This window comes from Ischnura elegans, chromosome 2 (assembly GCF_921293095.1).
Source record: "Ischnura elegans chromosome 2, ioIscEleg1.1, whole genome shotgun sequence".
NCBI lineage: Eukaryota > Metazoa > Arthropoda > Insecta > Odonata > Coenagrionidae > Ischnura > Ischnura elegans.
Window position 1 is genome coordinate 125,973,670 of NC_060247.1, and position 17,528 is coordinate 125,991,197.

At 39.0% G+C, this 17,528-nt stretch overlaps 1 protein-coding gene across 1 annotated transcript in view; it reads right to left on the reverse strand.

Annotated features, from left to right (window-relative positions):
* Positions 1–17,528, reverse strand: part of LOC124154611 (ABC transporter G family member 20-like) — a 113,456-nt gene that overhangs the window by 17,000 nt on the left and 78,928 nt on the right. The window contains exons 7-9 of the mRNA XM_046528451.1: positions 4,662–4,865; positions 3,603–3,689; positions 2,875–2,987 (exon numbers count right to left, since the gene is read on the reverse strand). Of these exons, the coding sequence (XP_046384407.1) occupies positions 2,875–2,987; positions 3,603–3,689; positions 4,662–4,865 (404 nt within the window). The remainder of the gene's footprint in view (positions 1–2,874; positions 2,988–3,602; positions 3,690–4,661; positions 4,866–17,528) is intronic.

A 17,528-nucleotide genomic window follows, 5' to 3' on the forward strand; every position in this document is an offset into this window, starting at 1 on the left:
AATGCGTGTTCCACTATCGGAATATATTTTACCCGCACGCAACTCAAACTTTCAGTTTTCTGTTTAGGTATGCAGGAATGATTGGTCACTATTGAATTGATATTAAGGCACTCGCTGTAAAGGAGTACATAATTCGACAAATATTTAGAGAAACGAAAAAATCTCCGGATGCATGACGTTTAGATACTGTCGGAATGATCAATCGCACAACGCGTAAGTGTTACGCGTTCGTCTTAACTCACTTCGAGTCATCTCCGCGACCTGATCGAATCACATTCATTACCGTGCCACAAGCCAAAGAGCCGATTAATGATCTTTTTATCCCTGAAAGCAAGGCCTCCACTTCTTTCGATCATGTTGCGCGCCTCATCTTCGTCTCCTTAGTAACGAAGAGTACTCATTTTCAATGCCCTGACAATGAGTACAGTTTTTTGCAAAATCTTCCAATTTCTAGTCAAAGTAGTCGTATATATCTCAACATACCATACCAGGCTTGCGTAATAGCAGTCTGAGCGAAAAAGAACGACATTTTTTGTACAGCTATGTTGCCTTGCTCTGGACAAGTAATGACATCGAAATTGTTCACAAAGTGAGCAATATGCACACAAAGAAGAAATAAAATGCTATGCTGCACCATCTTGCCAGATATCAAAACAGAGAAGGTTCAAGGTTGTGTGAAGGTGGCAATTTATCCTCTTTCAAATGAAAAAATATTTTCTTGGTGCCTTCGAGCAAAAATAGCAAAAAATTACATGCTAAAATCTTTTTTGCAAAATGTTGCATGTCAGCAGCACCCTTCATTTTATTCTGCATCTAAACATAGTTTCTTTAATATTTCCCCTATTGAAAATATTTCGAATGAAACAATAATTACCATCGCTTTTCCATATGATTACAGAAATATAATGGTGGTGCAAACAATAATGTTCTATTTCAGGCTATTTTCGACTTTTTCAAAATAATATCCACAGAAAAGTTAACGGCTTAAACAGAAAGAGGGAAAGGAGATAACTGTACTTTTATGGCGTCAAAATATTGTATAATCTCTAATTCTGCCCTTTTCAAAGCCACCAGGAGAAATTTAACCGCTAAAGATTTCAAATGCTAGGCAGCACCGCTTTACCCGATTTCAAAACAGAGAAGGTACAAGGTTGCGTGAAGGTGACAACTTACCCTCTTTCAAATGGAATAATATTTTCTGGTTGCTCTGGACCACAAAACCGTTCAAAATCACGATAAAAATTAAAAACACAAATAATTTAAAGGGATTGAACTATCGAAATGGCTGGAGTAATGGTTTCTCTTCCCACATTATAGGATTATTTGATTTATTTTAGGTAAATGTCGATTCACTCGTTTGGGTAAGGCTTGAAGGGCACTTAAAGCACAACAGTTACGTCAGGTAGAACGTATAAAACCGTTAACCACAACGTACTATTTGTCAATAAGTAGCCTATGTCGACACTGCGTGTTCCCTCTCAAACCACCCGAAATATTTTTCCAGCTACGGTCTTGCCCACCACTATTCTTTTACTAGACGTACTTCCTCAATTAACGAAGCCACGACTCCTTAATGGCACCAGTGAGCTAACCTGACAGTCGGCTTCCGACATTTTCAACCAAAAATGACCACTTAAGAAAAACAAATAAACTAAATCAAGAATCACGTTACACACTACGGAATCACAATATCGTTAATAAGATATTTTCCAAACCGTTGCCCCACATAAATGCAAATTTTTTCTCTTGAGATATCTCTCAACGTCTACGTAAAATATTCTACGGTCGCGTTTTGAAATGATAGTTTTTCCTCTCTTTTTCAGGAGTTAAAAAAATATCCACCACTGGAAAACAAGTGCGATAATAAGTGAGACTTGTGCCAACATTAAAGTATTACATGATGAAAAATATACGTATAATGTCTCTCTCTCTTTTTGTCTTAAGCAAAAATTAGTTGAATTCAAAATACAATAAACCTGCATAGTCATGTTGGGTATCTCATTTTTTTTTAAGTTTGATCGCAATCACGAGAACCAAAGATAAATTACGACCCACGTTCAAATTTGGCCTCAAAATTACATAGCTTTGTGAAAGCATTATTACAAAAACCCCTGCCATGTTTTGTTCGAAAAATTTTCCTCAGAGGTCCATAAAATGATGACGCAACACACATGAGTTAAACTATCCGAGGAAACCTAAGAGTATATATCGATTTCAAGTCGCTTACAATAAACGAGTTTTCTTACCTGGGATAGCTTTCTTTAATCTGCGATCTTGGCGACTAATGTCTCTAAACAATATCCTTGGATGGACTAATCACCATGCGTAATAGTTTTCTTCGCAATAATTATTTCATTAATTTAATTACTACTGTGCTAATAAATTCTGCATCATTTTTTGAAAATATTTTCCTCGGAATTCACCTTTCCTCTTGAACCAAATGTTTGTAGGTTTTCTTGATTTTTTTTTACATTTTACAGGATTTCTCAGGTAATTCTTTAAAACTTTATTGTCATAAATTTTTATTACCGCGATTATTAAAAATTGGATTCTAAAAATAGAAATAGCGTTTTTGAAAACTTTAAATTGCTATTTAAGATAGAATTTCAAATGATAAATTGAAAAAATTAAATGCAGAAAAAACGATCGGAGTGAGACTCGAAGACATGACTAAGCATCGTGAACATGCTGACTACCTTTAAACATTTCTATTTACGATAATAAGTTATAAAAACGTACCAGTAAGGTACGGTGCGAATACCACTAGCTATGGCATAACATGTCCAGAAAATCTTAACAATGGATTTTTCCTGAAACACCCAGAATGATTCCGTAGACAACACTCTTTCCTCGAATTAAAATCTGCAGACTCACCCAGGGTTTCTGATGAATCTGATCCAGTTCTTATAATGCATCGCTTTCCACTCGCCGTAGAGTGTAGAGAAGCTTTTCTTTCGCCGACCAATCGTCGGAGGCTCCCTACAATCCTGCAAATAATGGAAACAGAAATTTGTAAGTGATTGAAAATAAACATAGCGAGGAGCTGCGTCAAAGCGCTTATGAGTAATACTTAGCTGTAGACATCAGTTTTAGATTGCCAGCTAGGTCGAGAAAAGCTTTGCAAGATCACAGAGATAATTCTTTTGGCAATATTTGAACAAAATCAAAAATAAAAGCGATGAAATCCCACATTTCGTTCCACGTAAGTCTGATTAACGTCAGATATTATCAAAATGTATCTTTGATGTAAATAGGGATCTAAAATGTATGCATAGAAACATCATAATAACTGAAACTCTGCATTCATTTATATTGCGACTCTTTATGAAAACAATAGTTTTTATTAAATCCATGCATGCATTAAATAAATGCAACTAAGCCAAATAATTTAAAACCTCAGATCAATCTCAATTCTGTGAGTGAGGCAGTTTGCTGTTAGCCTGCAGATGAATGGTATATTATAATTAGCATTCAATTCACACCAGTTTTTTTCTATTCACGCCCGAAAGATGTGGAGCTAATTTTTCTTTAAGTGTGTTATTTAAATTTATTGCTAAATTTTTCTTTGACCCGAACTTTGTGAACGCATTTATGACACTTACTTCTTCCGAAAGATTCTTGTGCCTCGGGATCTCTGACAGTTCGTGGTCTGAATCCTCAGACATCTTCGTTCTGCCATCTCCAGATATCTGCGAAATAGCAAATAGGCCATACGAAGTTATCACACGTAGGCCATGAGTAAAATATGTTATATAGATTATTTTTTTAAAAGACCACTCCAATATCAAACAAAAAACTAGATTTTATTGGGAAAACCAAATTATGTTAATGTGGCAAAGAATGTAAAACCATAATTTAAACAAATATTATTTTTAAGGTTCAATTTTCAGATTTAAACAGCCTCTATTACCCTCTTAAATATTATTTGCATGCTCTTTAGATTTTTTAGGAATAATCCTTTGTGTTACATATGCTGTAGTAAATTTACATTCTAATTCCATAACAAACAAAATCCCTGAATACCGAATATTTTTTCCAGCCCAAGGAGATAAATAGAAATTTAACAACCCAAATGTTACTGAATTATTTTATTTTCCAATTCCATGTAACCAGCAAATCATCCTCAGTTGCAGGGCAAGGAAAAGGTAAAGTACTCCGGACTTCAATAAATATGAGGTATGAAGTAAAACACTTTGCACTTTCCGCATAAAAATTTATTAAACTGCAGTCGACACGTTGAGTCTTGATAATGCTGCAGTGCAGCGAAACATGTCGACTGTAGTTTAATAAATTTTTATGTGGAAAGTGCAAAGTGTTTTACTTCATATCTCATAATGGATCTCCATAAAGTATCTCATCCATCCAATTCAATAAATATTCTAACCCTTACTTGACCTTTAAAAACGAATCGTTCAAGCAAAATCCATTGCATGAAAAAATGCCTGATCCATGTGTTTGTTTCCATTTTTCTCCTTTTTCGTGGTATTAACTCGTGTTTTTACACGCCTAAAATGCGTTATACGTACCAATATTTCTTCGTGTTCGAGATTTGATACCCATCTGTTTACCTAATGTAGGTTCTTAACGACCCAGGGGGTCTTTAAACAATAAAAATATTTATTTCCCTCTAACCTATGATTTTGATTTTCATATCCTCTCACCTGACCACCTTTTGAGCCTTCGACTGCAAGTACCCCGTTGGCCCCGCGTTGACCTTTAGAGCTCCTGATTGAAGAAGGCCTCGATGACTCCTGGCGCTTGCAAAGCTCCAGGAACACCGTCTCCAAGGTGTCAGCCGCGTGGGTGCGGAGTAGGTGGTCAGGAGAGCTCTCGGCTACCAGGCAGCCGCCTCTCATCAGGCCAACCTAAAAGAAATATTCCATTAAAGTAAGAGTTAGGAAGTAGGGGAATTTTGTCATCATATGTTATTTTAGTGTTAACCGAGAACCTCAATTTAATTAACTAACGGAAGACGCTAAGCGGACCACGGTTCAACGCACAATCTAATGGACGCAGTGCAATGACTGAAGTTCACTCCATGCAACACACAAGAAAGGATCGGCTAACCTCTGAAAAATCCCAGTCATCGCCAGAACTCGAACCCTGGTCCACGGATTGTGAAGCCAACTTCACCTATTCGGATCGGATCGCTACACATATGCGTATAATGCTAGACAGTGCAAAGTCGTGGATGAAGCCCTCCTGCACATGAATTCATCATGCATTTAAATTAGGCACGACGACTAGTTATTCCCTTAGAGTTAGGTCCCTTGCACCCACACCGATTTAGGACGGCCGGTAAAATATCGGCCGTCCACATTCCGATAGTGAACTTTGGCAGGGTATGGGAGCTTGCAATCGTACCAACCACGCACCAGCACCGGCAAAATGCCGATTAGCTGCTAGCCATTGCTACCGTGGATCACAGGCGCTGGGTCAACAACCAGGGAAGACAAGTGAAGCGAAAATGTTTCATTTCGACCCGGAGCGAAACAAAAATACGAGGCCTGGGTTTAGTGTCGCTCCCGCACGAAATTAAAATCACCAAGGAGCTTAGTTTCGACCAGGAACGAAACTAAATTAATCGAAACTCCGCTGCTCATATTTAAGTTTCGATCCCAGAAGTTGAGTGGAGGGGGAAGAGAGGGAATAGTTTCGACCCATTACGCTAAATCATTGAGCTTAAAAATCGAATGGCCAGTTTGCGTTCACCGTTCATTGCGTTCATTGCGTCCTGTTCATAGGCGTAGCCAGGAATTTCGTTCGGGGGGGGGGAGTCCAAAATCAGGGGGGAAAATTTTTGAAAAACAGGGTACTAAGTAGAGGGTTTTAAAGTAATTTTAATGCTTTTTATAATCGAAAAAAACTTCATTTGTTAAAAAAATCTTTCTTAAATTCATGATTTTTCAATATTTTGTTATCTTTTATGTGAAAAAATTATTGTGATTTTATATTTCGGGGGGGGAGGGGGTCCAGACCCCCCGGACCCCGGGTTTAAATTCATTTCGTTTCGTTTCTCCATTTCGTTCCCGGGAACAAAACTATTGAAAATTTACAGTTTTTGACTTTCGCTTCGTTTCACTTGCCATCCCTGATAGCAACTTATCGTTTGACCGGTAAAATTCCGGCGTGTGTGCAAGTAGTTGTGTACATAAGAGCGATTTTCTGCGTCCTTCACCTCCTTAAGTTTATGGCTTCCTAATTTCAGGTTCGTCTTCGTCCCATCTCTTCTACTGCAGACCAATTTTTTATTTTTATTTATTAGTAGTATTCTACCGATTAAGGTAGGTTTTCATGGAGTATTCAAGAAGTGAGCTGGGAGCCTCCCTTTCCTTCCAGCACTGCCTTCTTTAATTCACTGTAAGGCCTACTCTCTTTCAATCTATCTAAAAATCCTATTCTTTTCCTTCCCCTCCCTCGTTTCCCTAACATTCTACCCTCTAACCCCATTTTCAACATCCCCTCACCGCTAAGCACTAACTCCATTCATACCTTCTGTCTCCTCCGTATCTCATCTAAAAGCTGCCTCTCCTCGCCAACCATATCCAGCACTTCGTCATTCCTTTTCCTCTCCTTCCATTTCACCCTCTCCAGTCTCCATTCTTCTCCATACCCACATCTCGAATGCCTCCAATCTTCTATCGTCTTCTTTCCTCAGTGTCCATATTTCCGCACCGTAGAGAGCTACACTCCAGATCAAACTCTTCACTAACCTTTTCTTTAAACTCTTACACAACGATCCTCTCAGAAGCTCCTTCCTGTTCATGAATGCCTCCTTCGCTAATGCGATTCTCTTCCTTATGTCCTTACTACTGTATCCGTTTTCCTCTAACGTACTGCCTAAATAGTTGAATTGCTCAACCTGCTCAAGTTTTTCCCCACCCACCTTTATCTTAAGTCTCACATTCCTCGCTCGTGATGCTTTACAAAACCGCATTACCTTAGTTTTCTTCTGATTAATCCTCATCCCATACTCCTCGCAACGCTCGTATAACGCATCCACTAGAGCCTGAAGCCCCCTAGCTGACTGGCTAATCAACGCCTGATCATCCGCGAATCTCACTGATTTGAACATCATTCCTCCCACTTTTATTCCAGCTTCTAACTCATCCCACGCTTCCCTTACCATCTCTTCAGCGTACACGTTAAAGAGCAGCGGCGATAAAGGACAGCCTTGCCTCACACCTCGGCCAATGCTTGCCCACCCAGATTCTCCGTCCGCTACCCTCACTTGCGCACTCTGGGCCATAAACAGATTACGAATCAGTCGTCTATCCCTCCAATCTACACCTATTCTCTTGAGAATGTCCATTAACTTAACCCAGTTCACCCTATCAAACGCTTTCTCAAAATCCACGAAACACGCATATACGCCCTGCTCATGTTCTAGGTTCCTCTCCACGAGGGAATTCATTATTGCTATTGCATCACGAGTTGACTTCCCTTTTCTGAAACCAAACTGATCTTCGCCCAAATACTCGTTTGCCCTCGCCTCCATTCGTCTGTTCAATATCCTCAGCACCACTTTCGCCGCATGCGATATTAGGCTGATAGTCCTATAATCTCCGCATTCCACAGCTTTCTTCTTTTTCGGAAGCGGAATTAAAACCGTCTTCACGAAATCCTCTGGCCAACATCCCTCCTCATAGATCCTGCGCACTAGTTCGAAAAACCTTTTCTTACCTTCCTTCCCTAGATTCTTCAGAAGCTCACAAGGTATATTGTCCACGCCTACTGATTTCCTAGCCTTCATATCACGGAGTGCTCTCTCTATTTCCGAATCTAATATCTCCGGCCCAAGATTATCCTCCTCCACTGCACTTTCCTCCTCTAGAGTCAATCTCTCTGGTCTGTTCATTCCGTCATACAGGTCCTCCACGTATTCCTTCCATGTACCCTGTACCTCTTCTCGCTCGGTTAGTATCCTCCCATCTTTAGCCTTAATTTTAGCCATGGCTTGTCCTCTTTTGTCACCCGATAGCGACTTCACTTTGGCGTACTACGCGCCTACTTCTCCATCCTTCTGGAACTTTTCCATTTCCTCACACTGTCTTTTCCACCAAGCCTCCCTTGCTCTCTTTGTTTCACGCCGTAATCGATTATTAATTTGTCTATACATATTTTGCCCTGTTCTGTGCCCACGTTCTTCCACTTCCTCCTATCCTCCATTTCCCTTATCATGTTCTCCGTTATCCACGGCTTCTTTATCCTTCTACTGTCAGCGTAACCAATTGACTTCTCCGCCGCTTTGACTATTCCCGTTTTAATATTATCCCATCTTTCCTCAACAGTCTTGGTGCTGTCAATGTCCCGCATACTAATGTCCACTAGTTCCTGATATTCTCTCCTCATACTCCCTTTCAGGGCTTCTACGTTCCATTTTTTCGTCTTCCTAACTCTTATAAGTCTTTTGAATCTTACGTTGCATTTCATGAGCACTAGATTGTAGTCCGAATCCGCATCCGCTGCAGGGAAGCTGCGCGAGTTTTTCACACTATTCCTAAACCTTTGTCTTACCATAATGTAGTCTATTTGAAATCTCCCCACATCCCCTGGACTTTTCCATGTGTACCTTCGCCCTTTATGATGATTGAACCACGTGTTTGTGATGAATAATTTGTTTCTCCTACAAAATTGTGCTGCTTTCTCTCCCCTGTCGTTCCGTATTCCTAGACCAAAATCTCCTATTTCGTTTCCATCCCTCCCTTCCCCAACTGAGGCGTTCCAGTCCCCCTTCACTACCAGATTTTTCTTACCCGGTGTGTCTCTAATTATTTCCTCGAGCAGTTCATACACCTCATCTACTTCTTCCTCCCTATGATTGCTAGTGGGCATGTAAACTTGGATCACCACAAGGTTTGTGTGGCTTTCCTCCCCACCACTATATATAACCCTATACCCATCACTCCAATAGTGCCCCCCATCCCTCCACCTCACCTCGCATAATCCTAAGATATCTATGTGCAGATCAATACTTATTTTTTTTGCAATTATATTTTCAATTTACATCCATTCTTTATTTTTTCCATTAAGCTTTTAGAATTTCCTTATAATTCTAGAATCAGTCCCTTGATTTAATATTCCTGGTAATGACATGAAACACTCCCTGCTTTGGCAGTATTACAACAACCATAAGTGAATGACCCGTGAAGAGCGTGGGCTCAAACAGGTAGTTCATAAAAATATGAGGCCCGAAGTAAATAAAACTGATAACTTATCCTGTGTTTCTGAGTCGGTGAGCACGACCGAAGTCGTCACATGGAAACCTGCCAAGCCTGTATTTTCCTGCGATTTTAAGAATTGTGGGATATATCGGGCAAGAGTCGCGGTCAGCCTATCAAGATATTTAACCCATCCTTAATGGGAGTTCATCATCCTATTCGCAATTCTGCGATTTTTTCAGGTGCTGCTACGACAGACCGTTTTCTATCCACGGAGTCTGCAGAAAATTCTCAGCAGCACATGCTGAGCACTTATTGGCTAGAATTCCATCCAGAGGATTCTGGTTTAAATTCTCGACTGTACACTTCCTCCGTTAATAACCGTTTATGTGTACGCAGATAAAAAATCACCATAGTTGATTTGGTAATTTATAAGTCGGCTATTTAAGTGCGGATTCGCTTAAAAGACTGCTGAATTGGCTGTAAAAAGAGGGTTATAATTCCTCCATAAAAATCTTGTTCATTAGATTTCAGGTTTGAGGTGATAATGAAAGATTGCTGAAGCATGTGGAAAACTTTTACGATGAAGAAATAAAGTTCTCATTATTTCTTTCAGAAAAATATTTCTTCGTCGTAAAATATTTGTGGTATTAAAAATACATTGCCACCAACATACATATTTGAAACATATCAATGTGATTTTTGCTCTAACAGCACCTTCCATAGCTATAAAAAAATTGCCAAAGTCGACAAAACTTTGTGAATTTACAGAACGTGATATTTAGATTACGTCTCCTTTTCAACGCAAAACTTTTTTCTCACAAATAAGTGAGTACAGTAAGAAATCAATTCAAAATAAAGAAATTTCTAGATTTTAGCGTCACGAAAATATAGATATTAATTTCAAATTAAAGGCATTTGAAAAGAGTCTGTGTAGACTCCCGTGTTGACAGTTTAATTCGCCAAAATGGTCGTTTCAAGCATTTTTAAGTGGCTGCATTTTCATTAAAAATTAACTTATAGAGTTAAAATATCTCAATTTGTAAATCATTCACAAAGCTTATACATGTCTTGAAAAATATTCTTGATGGTTACCCCGCATCTCCTCCTGGAGTTTGAGCATAATTCGTTAGTATTTACCTTAATGCAAATAGTAGCACTTAATGCAAAAATTACGTTTTGGCACAAAACTTTCATGGCAATCCGGTTACTATGGCTTTCTTTTTCACTTCTGAAAATGTGCCCTTAAAGCATTGGTTTATACACTGAAAAAGTCTGCCGACCACAAATCCAGATGTAAAATCAAATACGGATCACCTCTACAACACCCGACGTAAGTTTTCAGGCTTAGGTACTAATCCCCTACCTCATTACCAAATCCGACGAAGCAAATGTATCTATGCATAAAAAAACAATTGAAGCCGTATAACCGATTTAATAAATGTGTTTAGCAAATATGGGATTGCTTACAACTCACATCCCTCGTCCTAGTAAGGCATATAATAATGGGATCCTCGATGGAAAGCCCATTGCGAGCTGTTTTCGGGGTGTTTGGAAATAAATAAATTAAATTAAAAGGTAATGAATGATTTATCATCACCCTTAAATTCCCTAATTGCCAACTCCAGGTAATCAGGCAGATATACCCAATATGTTCAATACAACATGCAACAATGTTTTCACTTTAGGAACGCTGCCAACCTGACACATGAAATAGCGCTCTGAATTATCTTCTACTATGCCATTCATTCTAATACAGAATAAGCTTTACCGAAGTCCCAGTATACATTCTGGAATAATTGACACGCATTTACTTCACCAAGTTATTTAGCTAGCAGTTATATTGCTATATATTACCCAGCTATCGTCCCAGTATTAGCTGGCGCACATATTCTGCGCTATTTATAAATGGTTCGCGGTAATTTTAAATTCTACGCACCATTATTTTGGATCGCGGCGTATCATTCAGGTGCTTTGTAAAAATATTGCCCTGCTACTGTTACCACCCATGATAAGAATTGACGCTGATTTACAAATATCTGCTTCTGACCACCCTTATCTTATGTGTATACTAGTTCTGGTATTTCCAGATGAGACGCGACAGGAGAAACAGGATGTGGAGGGGTCAACGACCGTATTGTGCTTAAGAGAGGACTTCGGATACGTATGATTTTACACTTTCCCGATTAACAGAATAAATAAACTTTTCTCGGGGTTCCGCGCGGGTATGAAATTCTAAAGCCAATATGACAATTCCCATTTCATTGGCCAATCCATTGGATAGTGGTCCACCACTGACACACACCATTTTCTGCTCCAATATCCGTTTCACAATATTGGACACAATTTCTCGCCCAATTTGGAATTTAAAACAGGTTCTATTTTTTCGCAGCCAATCTCCAATCAGATGTCAGTTTTTTTTACTCTTAGTGGCCACAACAAGAAGTGGTAAAAAACTGGTAAGTGGCCGTGGTAGTGGTGGAGTAGGTGGTAGGGAGAGAGGGGGGGGGGAAAGGAGAGGGAAGGTCCTCGCCAGGCACTGGGGATGACTGGGAGACAGCAGGGCCGCGCTGCAACAACCGGCACATGTCAAGAGGCGGAAAAACAGCGATCTGCAAGTTGAATCATTTTGTTTTTCTTTATTCCACCCTTTTGGGCACTTTGAAGATGATGCAGAGTTAGTTTCCTGCCTTCCAGGACTGGGAATGTTTCATTCCGGGGTTGTGGTGGGTTTTCAGCGTCTCCCGTAGAAGACGCCGGTCGGCGGTAGCGGTCCCATGAGTTGAGATTCGCTACTGCGAGGGGAGCAATATCAGTTATTTGTGATGACCTCGTCTTCTCGTAGAATCTTTTTGCTTCGTCCTGCATTCGAACAGTGATCTCTCGTCCCCGGGAAGGCCTTATATAAGCCCCCCAAATGGCCGGCTGTCGTCGTCCAGCCACGTCCTCGTTTGACTCCTGTCGGCAGGTCGGCCGACCTCGAGCCAGCATGCACGGCTCATCCTCTGCTAGCGTCGTCCAGCCACGTCCTAGTTTGACTCTAGTATGGCCGGCCGTCATTTGTATGCAGAAATAATAACGCTAATAGAAATTACATAAGCTTAAGGCTACCCAAATATTAACAAGAGCAATCATTTTATTATAAATATATTAACATAAAATATTTGTTTTGCATTATCTACCGAATAAAGGTTCGAGTGTTTTAACCCTTTAATTCGTAGTGTCCTGTAAAATGAACATTAGAAGAAGTTTTAGGAGATTTTAACCTCCCAATGTGCATACTCTTCCATAATTATGGATGTAGACCATAAAGTTTACTTCACAAAACATAGAAAAATATTTTTTCCAAAGTGTTCCTGACACCATAATTAAGTTTAAAAAGCATAAATAACAATTTTGTCGGCGAAGAGAAAAAATGTCTGACTGAAAAGGTTAAGGCGAAACGTGAAAGGAGAAATAAGGTGTGGATCAATGGAAAAGTTTATAATTTACAATCAAAAACAGCACATAGAGTAGATCACTATCACGACTTTCAAACAGCATTTCTGTGATTTATTGAAGTAGTTATTAAGTTTCTTGGAGTTAAACTACGATTAAAATTTCGTTCATCCCAGCATTGACATTAACTTATATTACTGGATATTTCATCTTTGGTGATCAGATATAGGCTGAAAGGACGATAACTAAAATAAGATAGTAGTGAATGATAAAGATGAAGTAGTTTCCTTCATCAAAGAAAACGAAATGCATTGATTGCGATTCGTTACCCACCATCAGTGTATTCATAATATACAAATTATTTTGTTTTAGAAATACCGGTTTAGATGAATGGCAAGGGTCAATTTTAACCTCATTTGAAAAAGGCCAGATTGGCGCCAATGCGATGTCACTACACGTGACCTCACAGGGATCTAGTTTCCATACGAGTAGATAGGAGTTTTACATCGTCTGAGGTTACCAATGAATGCATGAGGAACAGAGTTCAGAGAAACAAATATCTCTTAATATTCACCTATTAAAACTGCCTATGGTCGGAAAGTTTCCTTCATTTGATAATGCATTAATAATCCTTATTTAAGCCAAGCGCTACCAGGTAGCATGGTACTCTGCTACCTGCTAGCAGCCTGCATCAGCAGCCTGCGCCTAGCGGCGCACATGTCATCGCCCCATTCATACTTAGTCCTCGCGTTTGTCGCGCTTGAAATTTTTCACTTTCCGTTTAATCGCGAAAAATAGATACCGTCATTTAAAAATCTAAAAGTGTGAAATGCGTACTCCAGGAATAATGATCTATCGATTTAGGCAAAAAAAAGAAAGGAAACCACCCTATTAAGAGCAGTATGGCTGATAGCACGACACTATGCTATTTTTTCAGTTTTATTAGTGCTTTGTTACGACGCCAACACGGAGAGTAATGGAATGTGCGTTGCTAGTTCATTAATTGCAGTTTGGAGCACACGGGAAAGAACCGCTAGAGGTTCCTTTCGGAGCAGAGACGCAGCCAATCCCGTTCGAGTCCTCGCTTTTCCTCTCTGCATGTTTCCTCATGGCTCGCCCTTGACCTGAGAATCGGTTTTTTCCCCGGAAAGAAGAGTCTTACAAACCATAACCTTTCTTAGCCCTCACATGTTTGCAAGGTGAAAAAAATTAAACTCACTTATTCTCAGCAATATAACGATGAGTTGGATTCTTTCGCATTGATTTGGGACAGAAAATTGTAAACACTGCCTAAATGCGCTCCTGTTCCAGCAACCGCATGATTGATCAGATGGAAATCGGATCCGGCAACCGCGAGAAAGGCAATCGGAAATATCATGAATCAAATATCATCAAATATCAAGTAGCAAGTCCTAAAAAAATAGCAATTGAGCGAAGAACCCCATTTTGAACTAAAATTTAGGAATGTTTCTCACAATATAATACCATGCAACATGCTATTCCGAGCCAAATGTTTCATTACAAATTAAAACTGAAATTTTCATGAGCTACACCAATGTTCGGGCAATTCGGGGGAGTAATTGGTATCCTCAAGAGAGCACAACGGAATAGATAAAAATTTTCCAGGCGAGTAATTTGAAATTGTTTTGTGATAGTGCATTAAGGGTACAATTTTATGTATTTATAGAACCATGATATCCTTTATTATGTCATGCAATCGGGCATTGGAGCTACCTGAGAAACGAGTCTGCTGTAATTTATTTAACAGAACATGGGCAGAGAAAGGAAAATCATGGAAAAATTCTGCGCCGGCACGCCGCACCGTTCCTTCACTATATCGTATCCTGCATGAATTCTGTTTGTTGAAAATGACAATGTTGTGGCATTTTGAAGTTGGCAACAGCACCAAGGATTTATAGGGAGAAGGAAAAGTAAAAGGAATGCCAGGATAAACGTTGGGCTGCAGATCCAGTTCTTCGACTTCCTTCGACATGAATGGGTGATACAGTGGGCAGTCGCATCATTTTACAATGGCAATAAATAATACAAATCGCCTTTAGTATACAGAGCTAATCTATTACACCTCAAGTCTCCATCCATATTGGCTTCACTCTCATTCGTGGAGTTGATCGGAATCTATGATGTTTCTAGTGCATAGACGGGTAAATATGGCAGATTGGATGCCGGTAATGCATTTATACATATACTACCCCGTAAGCCGCCTCAACAGGAGTGTGGCGGGGGCTATTAGTACACCAGTCGCTGATAAATAAAAAGTAAACGCTCTTACTACGTTCCACCTAGCGTTTAATAAAGTCTAGGGATGTGCGAGTACTCGAAAATTCGAGTCCAGTCGAATAGTTTTCACTCGACTCGAGTGTTTCGAGTCGCATTACGAATGTCGAGTCGAGTCGAGTAGTTTAAGTTACAGAACTGTCGGGGCCAGTAGGTTCCAAAATTTGCCGTCTTATATACACGGTGAATGATCTTGCGAATGATCATGCAGAATGATCACGTGATCATTCACAGGACCATGCGAGCAAAATGGAATATGTTCTAATTCCTTGTTTAACTCCATAGCTTAAATAATCTCTTCCCTGGACCTATTTTCCTCTGCCACTAGTTACAAAGCCACCTTAATATGCCATCTGAATAATTCACCATTGTCTAATCAATGTTCTTTTCTTCAATTTTCTTTTCTTTCAATCAATGTGCCCCTTCTTATGTTAAAAAATTTTGTTTTCTGTTAGTTTTTATTCATTGTGCTATTGTTTGTTATCTTTTGGGTATTATTTATTTAAGGAACAGCCAATGTAAAGGCACTTGTGCCGTTTTTGGTGATGAAATAAATAAATAAATATCCCCACCAGTGAAGTGGCTAACAGACACAGAGTTTATACATTAATCGAAGTATCGCGAATGATGGGAAAAATCCGATGACAATCGTCGGCGAAATACTTATGATTATGGCAGCATTTTTCACTTAATGCAGTTCATTTTGAGAACAAAACTTAGCCTCCTCAAAAAGGAGGTGACTAAGTCCAAGAATTGTAAAAACCAAGATGGCGGAACTCTGACCACGCTAAAACAGCTCACCCAGATATTTACAGCCTCCTTGTAGTAATACGAGTGGACCGCTGCATCGCTCTTACTTTATTATGTGGTACTTTTTTATCCTGCACTAATTTCTTAACTCAAACGCCGAGAGAATAGGGGAATAAGATGGGAAAGTTGTTAAGGTTTATGAAATAAATAAAAGTGTGTAATTTCAAGGTTTTGGCGGACAATGCCGGCTTTTCCCAATTTTGGCATATTTACCATCAACATTCCTCATCATAATTTTCTTTTTATATGAGAATAAGGATTCAGTATAAAAATTTCAAAAGGGAATTGGAAAAATGAGAATATGTTGAATAATGCCTTGTTGTATTGCCTCTCCCAGAAATTATCATACTCGACCGATACTCGCGAGTAGTTTTTGACTCGACTAGAGCTTAAAAAGTGCTACTCGCACATCCCAATTGAAGTCCTTTATTGCCTGGGGGAAAAAACGAATTCCCGTACCTTTCCGTTCGATAAAATATCTCTCTTAATTAATCGTTTCTGTCGGACTCGGTATTACGAATTTTGGGGTTCTAATATGATGTTTTCTGGGTTTCTCAGAAAGATATTCATTCTCAATTGCTCAAGTAATCTAAGCCTGGCGCGCAGCCCCTGAGTTCCTAGAAGGCGACCAGCCTAATTTTTTCAACATCTGTATAACACTTTCTGTACTCCCGTAGCAGTTTTTGACTTGTTATTAATTTTATTTTTATTTAATGAGTTCGTAAACTCATTAAATAAAAATACAACTCAAATTCCACCTACAGTAGCAGCACAATAGCAGTTTTTGACTTATTATTAATGTTATTTTTATTTAACGAGTTAATAAACCTTTAAATGAAAATACAACTCAAATTCCACTCACCGCGTACCCGCAATTAACGCCTCAAATTTTAAAGTATTCTGCGTATATATTCTTTACGGATTAGGGGTATTTGTGGCGAGGAATGTACGATGAAGACATTATAGGCACAATTTCAATAGCATCAAGATTTTTGGAGGGAATTTTTGGCCTGTTTGTTGAAAGAGAAGAACATAGTTTATTCGAATCGGGATGCCGGTAATGCAACCATCAATAGCCAAATGAGATGGTTTAACTTTATTTTTTACGTGGAGAGGGGTGAGAATTTTTGACTGTAAAGTGAATTTATGCCTTCATTTTCAAAGTCATTTCCAGCACATCTAATACTAGGAAAAGTGAAATATAGCGTTGTCTCCGTTAATTTCATTGGTATAAGGCTGTGCCACGACATGTGATGGGAATTAAAAAATTGAAAAAAGTAATCGGCAGAACAAATCGCGAATTGATATTAGCGGGAAAGTTGGATACTCAGAGTTATTGAATGTATAGATTTTTATATATATTGAGTTTGAATATTGAGATTATTTTCTTTGGAGAAATCTTATTTTGAATATTATTGGATTATTTATTACCAAAACCTTCATTTCTAAAGTAAACGCTAGCAACGCTAGGATTTTTAGGAGTGAAGCATGGACGAGTGATCATAGAGATCAAAGAAAGAGATAATCTGATGTCCTCCAATAAGGCATGATTTGGAAAACAACTCTGCATCTAGGCATGCTATAATGTCCTAGTTACAGCGTGTTCAGCGAAGGAAGTAAGGTATTTTATATGTGATAATGTATATTTAATATGAAAGAAGCGTTTTGAGGTTAACTTAAAACTTATCTTAGTGGAAATTCGTTATATCCGTGTAAGATAATTAAAAGATAGTGACTCTTCACATATAATATTCCATCACTCAAATAACCATGGCTAATTATGGCACTTGTAGTAAGTTTGAGGTCTTTACAATGGTTAGAAGA